A 17,592-nucleotide genomic window follows, 5' to 3' on the forward strand; every position below is an offset into this window, starting at 1 on the left:
GATTCTCATACAGCCTTTTTTTATAAAGAAGCAATAAGCATTGTATAGTTTATCACTAAAAGACAACAATTCCACTTACAAACTAAGTCTAAAAAAACAGCTACAGGCATTGTTTTCCAAAACAGGGTCATGCAATGTACACCAAAGCAAACATGCTGAAACTTTGGGAATCACTTCTGGATTGCTCAAAATTCTGGGGACCTTGAAGAAGCTGAAAATCAGCAGCACACAGAAGTCCAGCATCTCCAAGCTTCTGGTGGCAAGAAAGCACGAACCTGTAAGCACATGCTTCCCTTTTCCAACAGCAAAAGCTGTGTCAGCACTGGCAGACAAAGTCTTACAGCTGCACAGGCACCTTTATAATTTTCATATCTCAAAATGATGGCATTTCCAATAAAGTCTGCTTTTGAATCACCATTTACTTCTACAGCTCACTTAGTTTCACAGTAGTCTTTATCTCCTACTGTTAACTCTTAAAAGAAGCCTTTCAAAGGTCAATCCAAACTGTTAGGATTCTGGATGTTAAAATTGAATTTTTCATGTCTACTTGTTCTTTTGAAAGGCTTAAAAGCAATTTGTGGCAATCAGCACAAAGGGATTTGATTGACAAAGTTTAATAAAGTGATCTAGAGAAGATTCATTGGGGAAAAAACTGCTAAAATTGCAAATTAAATGGCAAATAGTTTTTCTCTCTCTGCCCTTGAAAGAAAATAGGTTCTTTTAGATGTGAAAATCATTCTAAAAGCTTCTAAAAGTATGTAATGAAAATATTAGAAATGCACAGCATTTTCTTTCAGATCTGCAAAAGTAACCAAATAAAAAAGAAACCACAAAAGGACAAGTGCCACAACGGCTACAAAAAAACTCTGTTGACCTCATTCACACAAACATCAACAACACAGTTGCCAAACTTCCCCCACGTGAAATACATTACATAGGACATTTAGCTAAAACACCTGTGGAAATCAAGGGGTTTTTTTCTCCTCTCCTCTGCCTATCTGCTCTTTCCTTCCCTTTCTCTGGGATGCTCCTTTCTCCATCTGCAGACAGGAGCAGTGCCCAGCTGGAGGATCCCTGCCAGGCCACCCAGGCAGCAGTGCTGTGTCCCTTCCAACACTGCTCCAGAACCTCTCCAGCCCAGGGGAGTGAGCAGCAGTCCCTGCTGAGTTTGTATCTGCATAACCCTGTTTTGGAAAATAGCAGCAAAGATACAAAACCCCCCCTACCCAAAGACATATCTTAAACTGCCAGGCCAACTCTCAATGGGACCACTGTGGGGTGAAGAGCTATACTCTCAAATATTTGACGTTTTTACTCTTCTGTTCTGAATTTCTGAGCTTTCACTGACCAACTCAGGAGGGGAAAAGAGTAATTTGTGAGGGAAAATTAGTAATTTAGCTGTTTTTTTAAAAAAAATTATTTTTAAACCTCTAGTTACGTGAACAGTGTTAGACTGATAGCACCTAGCATAGTTAGAAGATTTATTTCTTTCTTTATTATCCTGATGGTGCAACTTATTTTGTATGCTACTGCCACTACTTGCAAAGCCTTTGCTTTAATCCTCAGACAATCCTATCACCCAAGTCAAAGTCATCACCTCCTATCCAACACATCCTTCACCTACTTTAGTTCAATTCTGAAATTCACAAACAAGGTACGAGGAGGATCAAGCTTTTCTCTGTTTGAAACTACAGTATGACTGATAGATTTTACATTTTTGTAATGGTGCTTCAACCTCATATACCCATTTGCTTGTTTAATCCTTAAGTATTATTCAGATTTTTTGTCTTTACACCATTCTTTTGTGACTTCAAATTACTGTTACCTGCAAATATAACTAATGTATTAATTTTCTCAACTTTCAAATCAGTCAAATGACATAAACCCACTCAAAATCATTTATATTTTGATCTACAAAAAACCTACTAGATTTTCTTTTACTAACAAGTGCAGGGTTTTTTAAAATTATATTTACGTCTGAAAATTTTCCAATCAATACTACTCTACTCAATGCTATTCTAACATTATGGTGGTTTTATGTAATTAATTAGTTTTCCCGTGTCTGGTAACTTACTGTAGCTTACACACTTTTATATTTATTGGAGACAAAACAGAAAAAAAAAAAAAAGCATTTGAAATGCCAACAAATGAAATTTAACACAGAAAACTCAGAATTCATTAATGATAAAACATGTAGCTATGAAAGACTGCAAAAAAACTCATTCACTCACTGAATTACAACAGAGACTGAGGGATTTATGCAAGGGACAATAAATCCAAAATGATACAGCTCAGTTGAACACACCACATTTCACTGCATTAGCAGCACCTTGTGAACTAAACCATCTCAGCTCATTTACTCTTTATAAAATTACCTTTTTTTCTTTAGAACAGCTATCTTTGTCAAAGGACAAAGGGTTTATGTGGGTAAACCTACAGTATTAATCTACACATTAAACACCTATTTTGGCAATAATAAATGTGAAGGTCCAGAATTACCCATTACAGACTGTAAACATAATTGTTCACTTATTTGGCCTTTACAAATCCACCATACAAACAATTTGTGTTTCATAAAAGTTCAAGATACGATTCAGTTATTTCTTTGCAGGCTGACCAAAATATTTTCTATTAATTTTGCAGTGACCTCTGTTATATGTTATTCTAGTGTTGGGGATACACGTTTTAAAACTCCTATAGACAATATGATTAAAATTGTTATGATAGGATTAAAACTATATGATTAAGGTCATTAAAACCAATGATGGAAGTTTCTTTAGATAATCTAGCATCAGGATTAATTTTATGATCAAATCTTGTTTGCTCAATGAGGTTTTTTATTCATCAAAGACTCAGGTAATGAGAAATCTTTACATCTTTTAATCACACATTCCTGATAACATCAACCTCAATTTCTGCATAGTTGCAATTTAGAATAAAACATGTTTTAATCAACTTCTTTTAAAGCACAGTAAAATTTTATCAGATATTAATGGCAAACACCACCAGTCCAAACCTACTTGATGTTTCTTTTCAATAACACAGACTAGTAAGAATTGCCATCTGTAACAAATGGTTGGTTTTTTTTTTTGCTTTCTCAGTATTTGTGTAAATGTTGAACAAATTATTTAATGACTGTGCGAATGTTTTTAAAAATACACTCAAAACTGAAATGTAACTTTTTTTTAAAGCAACTGTTCAGACTGCTGCTCAGATTCTACAGTCAGTGAGCTGACCCTTGCAAGGTTTCACGTTATCTATCGCAGAAACTGTTAATTACTGACAAAACACGCAGCTGCAAAGACCCTGCACTCCAGAGGTGACTTACCAGCAGTTGGGCTGCTGCTCAGCCAGGCTTGGGCTCTACTGGGCATTTAGGACCAGCCTTAGACCCTCTGTGCTGCCGCTCCTAGCCTAGCTCAAAGTGCATGGAGCCCCACCTACCTCCTCATGCAATCCAGCGCCCGAATGAAGAAGTCTTTGTGCAGCTGGTGCTCGTCCCTCAGGATGGAGCACTGCTCCAGCGTCACCGACATGGATGTCCTGTCTTTGGCACTTTTGCAGCAGGTGAAGCGCACTCCGTTCAGCTTCCGGCAAATCTGAAACACAGGTTAGGCCACGCAGGTTAGCCCTTCTCTGCGGCAGGCACGTTCTTCTCTCCCTCGGGATTTTTTCATACAGCAGCACAGAGAGGAAGAAAGAGAAAACCATTTCTATTTCTGCTCCTTGTTTTTCCCATGTGGAATGTGTTTGGAGAATTGTTTACCTGGGGTGATTGCTTGATTGGATTCTGGTGAGGATTGTTTGAGCCTGATGGCCAATCAGATCCACCTGTGTCTGGCCTCTCATGAGAAGGTCACAAATTGTGAGTCAGATATGGTAGTTACAAAAAGTAGGTATGTAGTTTTAGTATCTCCTTTAAATAGTATATTAATGTATTATAGTATAGTTATAATAGAGAAATCATTCAGCCTTCTGAGCTGGAGTCAGACATCAGCATTTCTTCCCACTGGGTTCGCCTGCATTCACGACACTTCTCCACCAGGCAGGCTGTGCAGCCACTACAACTCTGCAAGCCTAGAAAGTGTACCCAGAGAGCTGCTGCATTTCTCAAGAAGAAAACACCTATTAAAAGTTAGTGCTGGTGCATTCAATTCCTGAACTTGAAATAAGATTTTTATAACTATAAAAGAAATTTTTTTTATAACTATAAAAGAAACAATTCTTTTTCCTCACCTAAACTACCAACCACCCCGTTCAATGAAAACTTAATTGCCTGAATACCTAATGAATAAAGAAAAACCTTGATAAGTCTTAACTCACAAACATGAATGCAGCAGACTAACTTCTTGTGAAGGTATGGAGTCAGACACATCTGAACTGAAATAGTTTTTATTTTCAAAAGGTAAACTGTTCAATGTATGACTCACATTTAATAAAGGTTAACACAAATGACTGCCATGGATTGTCTACTTTCACTTATACTTTGAAAAAGTTATAACCCATAAAGGAAACATGACAATTTGGAGGATGACTTCTCCCCTTAAGAATCAATCAACCACTTCATTAGTTTAAACTTCGGTTTCATGCAATATTTCACTAGAAAAAAAAATTTGAAGGAGATCTGCTGCACCCAAAGTGTGCCTTTACCCAGATATAATTTGTCCTGAGAAAAGGTAATACTTTGCTCACACCTATCCCTGGAGAATCATAGGTATAACTGTATGAAACCCCAAAATGTTTGTGAGAATAGGGCAAGGCAATAAACTACAGCAGTAATCACACACACAAAAAGGAACAAAAAGGAACTTCCCACATTGGCTATTATGAGAGAGCTCGCAGGATAAACTGGAACATGATCTCCACAATGTCAATTCAGCAAGTATTTCTTCATCTGCTAATTGCATTCTCAGAAATTCTATTAAAATCAATAAATACTATTAAATTCTATTAAAATCAGAAAATACTTAAGAGTCTTTAAGTTCTTTGTGATACCATGGTGAGGGCAATCTCAAGTTTAATTTAGGGAAACAATTAAGGGAATCTTACTTAGAACCCACAGTGGTACAGGATAGTGAAGGAGAACCTATGAGTGTTTCTTCCATCCTATAATTTAAAATTTTAAAAGGTAAATCTGTTTAAAAAATTTGAACAGTTGCACTGGTATTTAAAACAAATACTATAGGATAATTTTAAATAATGGTGTGAAAGAATTAACTCTTTCATTGAAGAGATTAATTCTCTTTGCACTAGTATCTTTGGAAGTCCATGATTCATGGGGCTATTTGACAAGAATGAGTCCTAAAAAAAATTTAAAATATTTAAAAAATCATTAAAAAATAAAGTAAAACAAATCTCAAGTAATTATTCTGTATGAGAGATGGGCTCTGATGTAGGGAGACATAGGAGGAGAAGAATTAGACAACTTCTATTAAATTTATTCTTACAGTCCACATGCAATAAAAAAAGTGATATTGCACAGCTACTGCACTGAAAAAGTTTTATTCTTACATCTTTTTCAAGAAATAAATGGAATACAGTATAACAGTGTGTAGATCACTGGAACCAGAAATACACATTTCAGAAAGTTAAAGTAAGAGAACCTAAAAAGAAATAGAATTCAGTGAAAGAAAAACCTGAAACACTTTGTATGTCCAAAGAATGCTTTTTACCCATGAAATTATTTTCAGGGAACCCAGAATTGATGGTAAAATACAACTTTTTATACCCAAAGATTTAGCATATTCTTTTGTAACTAATTTTATACTGTATCTTTTACTTTTTTTAAAAGCAGTGTTTCATAGTAATTGCAAGACTGGTACTTCAAGAAAAACTTACATTTTTCCTTACAAAGGATTTATATTGCAATAACATGTGATAATATTTCTTAACCACGTGACAAAATGTTATTACTAATATGAAAGTTACAGCAGTGTTATTAATACAAAGATACAGTTAAGATTGTATTTTCCCTGGTGTTAATAAAAAGTCATGGAAAATGTTATTAATATTTTTATATCAAATATTTATTTGCCTTGAAGGGTATATACATTTGAAAGTCTCCCAAAACACAAAGCATTGCTTCACTTTCAGTAGATGCCAAAAACTCCCTGCTGGTATAAGGCGGCAGAGATACCAAGGGTACTTTTCTAAATATAAGACAACTATATGGCTGAATTTCACAGTCCTGAAAAGCTTGAGCTCTTTATAAACATCTAAGAGTTGTTTTCCTGGACTTTTTATTTTTTTAATATCAATGTGCAAACCCCACAGAATTGGGAAAAAGTAGAGTAAGTATTAATCACTGTTAAATAAACCATTTTCTTTGTGTTCTCCCTATGTCTGATTGTCTGTCCTTTGCATGTCTTTTGTGACAGTTATTTGTGAAATTAATTCAATTACATAAAATCAAAAGTTGAATGCAGCAATAGCAAAAATAAAAGCCAAAGCAAGCAGTCATACCTCAAGGACACTAAAAAAAAAAAAAAAGAAACTATTTTGAGTAATTTTATATTATCAAAGAATGGATATTAAACAAATTGCTCAAATTCTAGCAGGTTCTACCAGTTTAAAATGTAAAAAAAAAATTGTCTGCTCTTTAGGTGGAGGAAGAAGAGATAAATTTATGAGTGGAATGAGTGACTATGAGAATGAGTATGTTAAAAACTATTACAGCACATCTGCCTCCTTTAACCAGTGAGTTCTCCAATCATATCCTTAAAATCCATTGCACTTACAATATCAGCAAGCTTATGAAAATGAGTTCATCATTAGTTCATCAATTTCTTTGAAACAAGAGAGCTTACCGTTGCAGCCAGCCACATGATTTCTACATTCTTTCTCTTTTTAGCCTGTATATTTTGATGAAGACTATCCAGCAATCCCTTTAAATCATTTTGTTCTTGAAAATGTGGTAAACCTGGGAAAAAAGGATAATAAAATTGCTCATTTTGATAAGGTTAGTGATATGGTTGTCCTGACTAAAGAATGCTCATGGTAAAGAACAGGTCTATTATTTACAGCCTTTTCTTGGAACACAGGATGAAAATAAAATAATCAGCTAAATATTTAAGGAATAAGCAAACTTTATGTCTTTCTGAGTATTGCTTTGGCCTCCCTAAGATCTTCATGTGGAAATTTAAAGTATCTTCAACCTATATCTTATAAATGGATGGTGAAAAACAAAATCAGATTTCTGCTGTAGTTCTGTTCATCACCTATTACAGACATTCAATAGAAATCAGGAAAAAAAAAAAACCTAAGTGTATTACAACCTGCTTTGATAGGATGATTTTTTTTTTATTTTCAAGTCAAAAATTTTGGGTTTCTTTTCAAATTGAATCATCTAATTATTGTTTTGAAATGTGGCTTAGATTTTTATATAATGTAACATAAGGGTTAAACAGCACTAAGTATCCCCTCTAAAAAGTAACACAGGATATTTCTCCTGAAATTAAGTGGGGCTTCATTTTGAAGTAGAAAATAATTTCAAGTTTACTTAAAATCCAAAATTTTACCTGCTTATTCTGGGTATGGCATTTAAGCTGAAGTTTAAATTATCCTGCATCGCAAGCAAAAATTAAAGAGTAGGCAATTTAATTTCCCCCTCTGTTTCATATGTATATAGAGGAGGGTTTTTTCTAATGTTACATTTATCTTCACTCGTTTTGAAAATTAATAAAAACAAGCAGAATCTGTTTTCTGAAATTATTTCTTCTCACGGTGGGAAAGTAAAAAGAATTTTAGTTATAGTTACCACCAATAAAAGGGCTCAGAATCAAGTGAAACAAAGTGAAACTAAATTGATCAATGGATACAGTTTCTTCAAGCAGAGAAAGTAAATTGTCAATCCAGTGAGGGGAAAAAACCCCCACACCCAGACCCCAAACCCAAGCCCAAAGACTTATACTCAATTGAAAGAATAAAAATGAGGGAAGTATTAATGAAGGTCAGTATCCATTCTTCTAACGTGATCCAAGTTGGAATGATCCCTCTTATCAACAGGCTTTTATCTTTTACATCTAATAAATTCTGTAGTTTCCTTTATCCAAGATTCATAGTAAGAAGTAATTAAAATATATTAAAAAATAACGAAGTTGCTTCACTCATACTGTGCTGTCTAAAAAAACCCACAAACAAACAATAAAAACAGAAAGAAAAAGGGAGGAAAGTGAACATCCAACCTAGTTTTGCAGTAATTTTAATGTGTATTGTTTTAACTGTGTATCACAAGTTCTGACTGTACACTTAGATAATGCAGAGCACTTAAAAACACATCGCACTCTGCTAGACTATTACCCTTATGGCTGCATCTGTTTCTTTAAAACACAGAGCACACAATGACAAAGATGCTTTGAGATTATGCAAATGTATCACTGAACATTTTATTGCTTCCAGGTAGCTTTCCTTTGGTTCACAGCAGAAAATGTGGCATCTCAGAGGGGTGACTTCACCACAGGTACGGCAAGAGTCTCCTAATTTATAGCACTGCCAAATGAGTTGCACCTCCACTGGAAATGATCAATTGCTTAAACTTCTTGGGTTTAAGCATTAAACCACCAAATCAGGCTTTCAGATTATAAGGAGGAGGAACCTGGAAGTACCAAACAGCCTTGTTGTTTTCAATTAATTATGTACTACTAAAAAACAACCTTATACTTTTGGACCCTTACTATCCTTATAGTGTATAGCATTTCTATAGTGTATAGCATTTTTATAGTAGATAGCATTTCTATAAAAGCAGCACCATTTTGGTGCTTCAATCAGAGCTATATTTGGTCAGCATTTTTGATAGGAACCTTTCTGGGAACACACTCATTATTTCTTATTTTCAGTTTCTGCTAAAGTAATTGAAGAGGTTAAGAAATGGGCAAATGACGAAGTGTATGTTCATCTTAAAGAAGATAAAAAGTCAGTGGATGCTTAGTTACAAGCAAGAATATTATTGGCAAGGAGAAATACAGACACAAGAGGAAAACTAACAGCAGAGGTGGCACTACCTTTCTGGGAGTGGAAAATTGAATTCTTTGAAAGGGAATATATGAATGAAGCAGCAGGCCAGGGAGGCTGCCAAGGGTGGATGCAACAGCCTGGCAAATAGGGCTGCGAGTCCTCAAATTCTGTTGGGCTTTATGAGCACTGTTTGGAACTAACAGCTTTGGGAACACAGTCCTGCATTTATTTTGTAGTACAGATTTGGCACTATAAGAAATGATCTGGATAGGTGGGACAAAACCATCAAAGAGCCATCAATATTGAATGCCTCTCACTTGGCCCCAGCACCAGGGCTGCTTCCAGCCCTGTATGGAGGTTTGTCTTCCAGAGGCAGGGGGAACAGGAGAAGGATTAAATTCCTCCCCCAGATGAAAAAGTTTGAGAGCTTCACTTCTTTCCCAGGCAGCTGATTTAAAAGGCACATTTCTCCAAGGCAAAAGAGTGATTCCATATACTGGCAGGGAGCTACTGGGAAGGGCAGTGGAATCAAAAGGTGCTTTGTGTTCCATAAAAAAGTGTATAAAGAAGACACTCAGTTCTTAGAGGTAGAGAAAAAAGCAAGAAAGTTATAACAACCAGAAAAGACATGATGAACTAGACAAGATTAGATCTCAAAAGCCTTCACAGTCTGGAAGAAGTCCAGGAACTGTGTGGCTCACTAATAATCCTGCAGGAAGGCAGGATAAGTTTAAAATCTGTTAATGAAAAGCAGCCAATACTATCTGCATGCAAATTTTTGCTTTTATAAAATAAAATCCATTCATGAGGTAGCAGATCAACCTTAGTCCTAACCTGGATGAGGTTAGTTCTTTGAGGATACTTTCTTGGCAAGATTCCCCTAAATTAATCACCCAACTTGTATGAGTTTCTCTGTAGACATCCTAGAAATACTAGGTCTGTGGTTGGATGGATGGGCATCCTGCCCACCATTTAGGAAGAGAGTTTTTGTTTCTGTCAAAATTATTAACAAATTAAAATCGTCCTGATATAAGAGATAAACATGTATTCATATGCATGCGATGTATCAAACCTTAAAAAATATTTAAAAATCAGGCTGTTAAATCTGCAACATTTGGTACTATAGTTTGGGCATTAAAACTAACAGGATTAGATTGATGCAAATGGTTTTTTTTCAGTCCTTGCTTTTGGCAATCAGAGTAACAGCATAGTAATGTTTATGTCTATAATACAGAATTTCTACAGAAGTGGAATACAGGGCCTATTCTAATGAAACCTTGTTATTCATGTAATGATGATGTGGCTCATTGCTTGTATTTGCATCTGCAGATTTCTCAGTGGTTCACCAAACCTCAACACATTTTCAGAATAAGAACAGAGAGTATGACTGAAGCTGATGAAATTTCCCACCAAGTATTTCTGTACAAATATAGTCGGTACAGACTGTCCTCTACATGAAATATTAAGAAACTTATTATTTTAATAACTTTAAATAGCTGTTCAGTTCATCATTCCTCTGTTTCATTTTCTCTGTAGTTTCTGCTGTGGCACTGGGCCTGAAATTACTCTTGAGATCAGCAGGGTCGTGTACAGATACAAAATGTTTAAATTTATGGAACAAGTTATGGAATTCTGCTAATATTACTGTCTTATCTCCTTTTACCCATCAAAGCTTTTCTAAGCCATCTGGACATCGCATTATTTTGTACTCACAGTCAGGAGGCATTTTTTCTGTAAATAACTTGTAATATTCTTTGAGAAGTTCTAAGTTTTCCTGGTTAATGTTTTCCTGCAAAGTGGTATCTCCAAACCTATGAAAATACACAATAAATTATGAAAAAAACCCAAAACCCACAAACCAAAAAAAAAAAAGGATAAATTATCCTTCATAATTATTTCTTTGAAAAGAAATAACTTAGGTTTTATATTACTTGTTTTATAGTGCTGAATGCATTAGATTTTGTCAAACATGCAGTAGTTGAGTTCTTGTATGCTTTGGAACTAATTTTGGAAACGAGACCATCACTGATGCATACTTCTTCCAAAAGTTTATTAACAAAGCAATCTATTTACAAACATGCAATAAGGCACTTTTTTTTTTTTTTTTTTTTTTTTTTTTTCCCCTCAGAAATCCTGAATAAATGGAAAGGCACTTTGGGGGAATTCCAAATGGTACCATAGGCAGAGAATACCAACTCCTCCATCTCTTAGTGCTGCTGTTGCTTAAGCATACTAATTTCTGTAAGAGCTGGACAACATGGAAGTGGCACAAGATGGAAGAGAAGCTTATCTACAAACTAACTATAGCTACAAAACCAAATATCTTTCTCTCTGAGATCAAGATTTTTACAGCAGCCACATTTCATATGCCAAGAAAATAAATCTCACAGTACTACAGGAGATATGACTGTAAAGACAAGAATGTCCCCATGGCAGTTAGGGCCAAGATTTTGCATTTCATCTTTAGAATAGCTTTGAAATAGAAATGGAGGAGTACAGGAAGAGAGGCATAGGCAGGTAAGTGAGAAACTCAGGTAGAGAGAAGGGGACACAGATCAGAAGATAGCAAATATACTGCTATATTGTGTACAAGGGAAGCAAATATTTCAATGGGCCAAAGGGAGAAGATGTGACTTAGCTACTTCCTCAGTAGCTATTGCTGCACTGTCACATGAGAATGTTTCTTTTCAATCAGAAATATTCTCAAGTGTATTCTATCAGAAAACAAATAAAAAGATGTTTTTTTACTAACAGAGTAACATTTCCTAGAAATCTGCCACAGAAATGTTTTTATATTCTCATGTTCTTTATCCCACAAAACCCTCCGTATTTTTAGCCAAAGATCACGTGCAATGTTTACAGTCTCAAAAACAAATGTGCAACTTTAGGAGTTAAGCAATATTTTGAATTAAGACAAAACCAGACTGTAACTGCATGCAGATGAGCTGCTTCTGCATTCAACTTATTTGCTTGGTAGATGTTAGTATGTATCCATGTTTCTAGATACGTGGCTATTATGTTTTCTCTCACAGCTTTCTTTGTGCACAATGTAAAATGACCACTGGGAACAATACCTCCTGCCACTTCACTTGCAAGCCAGGCACCTTTTCATGCCAACTCCTCTACAAGCCCCCAGGTAATCAGGCTATTTCTAAACCTTGCCAAATTATTCCTCAGAACATTCGTAACACTCTGTCCTTCCTGCCTATCTCACACACGTAAGCTCCCACTAGCTTGCTTCTTGGTTACCACATCAGGTCTTATCTTTTATTTTTTGAGTGTCCCACTCAGAACTGTCGTGACCGATTTTGTTGGGTTTGCACATTTTGAGTTTGGCCATGTCACTCCTCTCACTGCTTTCCTCTTTATGGCATCAAGGATAACCTATTTTCATTTTCAAGAAGTTCCCAAGTTTTCTAACCAACTATCCAACTCTTTCACCAGTAAAATGCCAGTTTTTACTGTCTTTTGATTCAGCCTATGTCTGCCATTTCAATTTTCTGCCTAAATTTTCCTCACATCAATCACCACTCAACGTGGAAAAGTGTCCCATGACCATTCACAAAGCTACCTGATGGCATTCTTTAGCAGACTTCTTTAAAAGACTGATTTTACTTGGCTGTCTACAATGAGCAGGAGGTGAAACTCCTGGGGTGCTTAACTTCTTGCCTGTTGTCCAGGTTAAGAATTTTCACTGTTTCCCTCTATTACTCCAGCTACAGCTTTGCTATAAGCTTTTGGCTTATAGGGAACACAACCTAAAGATATGTATTATGTATTCTGGATGCTCTGCTAATAAAAGCAGCTAAAAGAAAATAAGTTTAAAAAAGGAGCTGTCTATATTGACATCTTGACTTCTATCTTGCAGTTTTAGCAGTGCACAAATGTGGTAATTTAACATGACCGACAGATACCCTTCTCTTGGCAGAGAAAATTAATACGTTGGAGAAACTTTGACTATTATTATACTAATTAATTAGTTTCCAGCAATCTGTTGCAGAGGAGTACTAATGACACATCAGAACTTAACCAGCCTTCACATTTTTACAAACATACTACTAATGGATTCCCTGTTATTAACTACCACTCCACAACCCTGGAAAAAAGCCCTAAAAAACTGAGACAACTTCTCTAGCTTATCACTTGTCCAGACTCTTCAACCCCATCTTTAAAGATATAAGAACTTTGAATTTTCAAACTTTTTTGAGAATTTCAAGGTACTTCATACAAACAAAATTCTGCATCTGTGAAATAGAAATCCATTTTGCATCTGTATCCAAGAGAAACGTGGCACCGACTCTGTGAAATGAAGCCCTGCTTATGGTCTTATCTTCATCTGGACTTTTTCATTGTTCTACATTGCTTCATAGCTTGTGTTTATTTCCTTTAATACCTTTGGAAATACACACTGACTCAATGTGAGATTGTCCAAGAGCAAATAACAAAAAAGATTTATTTCTAATCCTGAGAGATGTCCTCTACCAGCATGGAGTACTTGGACAGAGAATGAAACATGGCTTTTTCTTACCTCTCTGCCAGTGTTTGCTGTTCATTGATTCCAACATTAAAGAGCACTGGATACATGCGAAGCAGCTTTCCTTCTTTAATCTCTTGTGGCAGCAGCTCAAACATCTTTGCTGGAAGCTGGACCTCTATAATGTAATGTTCACTAGGGAAAATAAAAACAAGAATAAGGATGGGGTTCTTGACTGGTCTGCTTAAAATAATCTTCCTATAGTACAGAGAATGTGTAGACTTACAAATCCCTCTCTTTTTCCCTTAATTGAACCATAAAAAGGGATGATTCAGCTTGTTTGTTTTAAGAGCATAACCAAGCTATATGAAGAAAGACTGTATATAACTATAAACTAACTTATTTACTGAAGTGAAAATAGGACTAAGGATGAAAGCAGCAAAAAAGTCCTCTGCTACCAAAATATCAGTAAGAATACCTCAACTCTTAAAATGCATCTTGCTGAGTTACAAAAACAACTTACTTCTGAAGTCACAACTTGATCTGGTATCCACTCTAAAAGTAATATGAGCAAAAACATTTCATAAAAAACCAAAGTAAAACTCGCATTTTATTCAGTGGTTGGGTTTTCTCCCTGGGGGTAGCAAGCATCACCAACAACTAAATTGCCTCTGTGAAGGTAACTGAAGGCTCATCACACAAACATGAATCCTGTTTTAGGAGAAGGGATATGATATATAGCAGTTCTGGGCTTATATTTGTGTTCAGTCTGACTTAATGAAAAATGTGCTACTTTGGCTGCCAGGCCAAATTCTGATCACATGGAAGCCCCAAGATGGATTCCACCTGCCTTTGAGAACTGGTGCTTGACCCCACAACAGAAACAATGGGATGATATCTCAGCTTTTATTAGCTTTCTTTTCATTGCTGGAGCAACCAATCGAAATTAAAAAAAAAAAAAAAAAAAAAAACAGACTAGAAGAAAACCCATTTGTTTTCAGGATCTGGTATTTTAATCAGAAAGGGCTGACTGCTAATGGAGGCTGAAATTTTCACTCCTGCAGAGAACATTTGAAATATTACACCAGCAACAAGAGGTGTTACAGCAACAGGAGGGAAGGAAGATCTATCCTGCCTACAGAAGTCAGGTCAAGGAAGTCATTCAAGTTTTGTATGTAAATTTAAGCTGGATAATTGTTTGCACCTATGTAAATAATCATGAAGTCCCTCCAACTCTTCAATCACACACTTGCTAAAGAATAAAAATGCCATCCAGATTACCCTCTGGAGAATTTGGGCGAGAAAAAGACAGAAAACCTTGAAGAAAAATGTCCATTTCTGCAGTAGCTCTGACACCTTCAGCAACCTTGAGGGATGACTGGCATCAGTGTTTGGAAAAACAGTTTCCACTTGGAAGAGCCAGTGGTCATGTTTAAACTTTATCCTGCTCATATATCTGAGAAAAAATTAAAATGGATCCAGATCTGTGAGTGCAATTGCATTCAGCAAGGGCAGCAACATCTGTTTAGTACAGGCTAGAACTGCCATGCTGTCTTTGAGCAAATGCCAGATGTCCCCCACTGAGAGGGGATATCAGTCCTGAGTGGAGAATACATGTCTCAGGGAGTGGGGGATGAAAACCAAAATAGTTCTGCTTCCCAGGTAAGTTTGTGTTTTGTTTAATTGATTCACTCATTTGAGAGAAATAGAGCGTTAGCACAAAGGATAGTAAGGAATGTGGTTCCCATGACCTCTGCATAGCAGCATTAATTCTCAGCCTGCCTGAGAGCCCTCCTGGCTGCTGTCAAGTGCTACCAGAACACTCCTGTGATGGAGTGCTTTGATGAGCCTGAGAAGAAACATTGGTTTAGTCTAATTCAAAGAGCATGCACTACAGAACCAAACTGCCACCCAATCACTGCATTGTTACATTTCACTACTCCCAAAGTCGCTACAAATCTCTGCATGTGAAAGAACACTGAGAAATGCTGATCTTTAGGCATGATAAATTAGTATCAGAACAATTTGAGACTTCCCCCCCCTTGACTTTTTTTTTTTCTTTTTCAAAACACTTTTTGAAGTCTCAGAGATAATCTTGGTAACTTTAAAAAGTATGCTACCAACTGAACAATTAAAATAATGCATTTCTGATTGTGAATGGAAAAGGCCATAAAGCTATGACAGAGCTGTCTAGAAAGTCCAGAAGTAGTACTGAAGTCAAGTGGAGGCAAAAAAAGAAACAATTCAAAGTACTGGAGGACTGAAAGAAATCTGGAGGACTTGTTTGACACCAGTTTGCCAAAGATCTTGCAGGTCTATGATTCTACTTAAAGAATAAAAATAAATATAACATTAAATTTTATCGTCATATGCTTTCTTTCTTTCATGGCTAGATTCAGTGCAGAGCTATCAGGCAGGAGATGGATTAGGTGGGTACAACATTTTCCAATGAGATGGAAAAATCAGTACATAATTTTTAACATTTAATGACCTTTCAGGAAAACGGAGTGGAGAAAGCGAGCATGTGTTTTAAGAGACTAAATAATAAATCTTCATCTATTGAAGAAGAAACTGTATAAATTTAGGTCTTTAATATTTAAATGTATATGATTTGCCTAACCAGGACTGCTTAAAAATATCCCTCTCTAACTTTCTTTGCATTATTCTCTAATATTTGTTATCATCACATATGAAGACAGACAAACACTTGTAATCCTGGTAGAATGCTTCTAAAAGGTAACCCCCACATGGCTGGGTGTCATGGATCCTGCAGCTGTTTTGAGTTGGCTGAAATTGCACACCTTTAGCTCCTTGCAGTAAACCCAAAACAAGTAATTTACATGGACTTTGCTTTGTAAAAGAAAAAAAAATGCACACATGGTCAGTCACAGCGAGTCAGCTTGGAGGTTCTTTACCCACCTCTTCTTTCAGCTGAGTGCAATGTTTTAGATCACTTCAGCTTGGCTTTAAGTGCTAGTCCAGTTTTAAGCTTTCTTGAAAACATGGTGTAAGAGACTGTGATACCTCAAAGTTCACGTGCACAATCACAGAATGGTTTGGGTTGGAAGGGACCTTAAAGATCATCTAAATTCAACTCCTCTGCCACGGGCAGGGACACCTTTCACCTATGTTGCTCAGAGCCCCATCCAATGAACACTTCCAGTGTTCATCCAATGAACACTTCCAGGGATCAGGCATCAACAACTTCATACTGCAATCTGTTTCAGTCCCTCACTACACTCAGAGCAAAGAATTTCCTCCTAACATCTAATCTAAACCTCCCCTCTTTTAGTTTGACTTGTCCTGTATCTCCATGCCCTTGTAAAAAGTCCCTCTCCAGCTCTCTTGTAACCCCATTTGGTACTGGAAAATGCTGTAAGGTCTCCCTGGAGCCTTGTCCTCTCCAAGCTGAACAGTCCCAAGTCTCTCAGCCTGTCTTCACGAGAAATGCTCCAGCCCTCTGATCATCTTCATTAAACCCTCTGGACTCCAATAGGTCCACACCCTTCTCATGTGGGGTCCCAGAGCTGCATGCAGTACTGCAGGTGGGGTCTCATGAGAGTAGAACAGAGAGGGAAAGCCATCTCCCTTGTGGAGATGGTCACACTGCTTGTGATGCAGCTCAGGATACAGCTTTCTGAGCTGCATTCTAATAAATGAACCCACCTAGCTGATCTAGGAAAGCCAGCAGACATAACCCTTTTGGATTTCAGCAAAGCTTTTGATACAGTCTGTCACAGGATACTTCTGGACAAAACGTCCAGCACACAGCTGGATCACCGTGTTATGTGATGGGTGAGCAACTGGCTCACAGGTCGGGCACAAAGGGTTACAGGGAACAGGGTGACATCAGGCTGGGGGTGACATCAGGCTGGGGGTGACATCAGGCTGGGGGTGACATCAGGCTGGGGTCCAGTCACTAGTGGGGTTCTGCCAGGCTCTGCCCTCGGCCCTGTGCTCTTCAACTTCTTCATTAATGCAGGACTCAAAGGAGTGCTAAGTAAGTTTGCTGATGATAGTAAACTGGGAGGAGTTGTCAACTCCCTTGAGGGCAGAGAAGCCCTGCAGAGACCTCAACAAATTAGAGTTGGGAAATCACCACTTGTAGGAAGTTCAACAAGTGCCAGTGGCAGATTCTGCACGTGGGATGGGGCAGCCCTGGATGT

General features: G+C 36.9%; 1 protein-coding gene across 7 annotated transcripts in view; it reads right to left on the reverse strand.

Annotated features, from left to right (window-relative positions):
- Window positions 1–17,592, reverse strand: part of INPP4B (inositol polyphosphate-4-phosphatase type II B) — a 105,915-nt gene that overhangs the window by 24,557 nt on the left and 63,766 nt on the right. For 6 of the 7 annotated variants that reach the window (XM_053976417.1, XM_053976421.1, XM_053976423.1 and 3 more), the window contains 4 exons: window positions 13,481–13,621; window positions 10,666–10,763; window positions 6,807–6,919; window positions 3,445–3,599 (listed from right to left, as the gene is read on the reverse strand). In XM_053976417.1, coding sequence (XP_053832392.1) covers window positions 3,445–3,599; window positions 6,807–6,919; window positions 10,666–10,763; window positions 13,481–13,621 — 507 coding nt within the window. The remainder of the gene's footprint in view (window positions 1–3,444; window positions 3,600–6,806; window positions 6,920–10,665; window positions 10,764–13,480; window positions 13,622–17,592) is intronic. The other variant, XM_053976424.1, reaches the window with a different exon arrangement.

The sequence above is a fragment of the Vidua macroura genome, chromosome 4 (genome assembly GCF_024509145.1).
Source record: "Vidua macroura isolate BioBank_ID:100142 chromosome 4, ASM2450914v1, whole genome shotgun sequence".
NCBI classification, from domain to species: domain Eukaryota; kingdom Metazoa; phylum Chordata; class Aves; order Passeriformes; family Viduidae; genus Vidua; species Vidua macroura.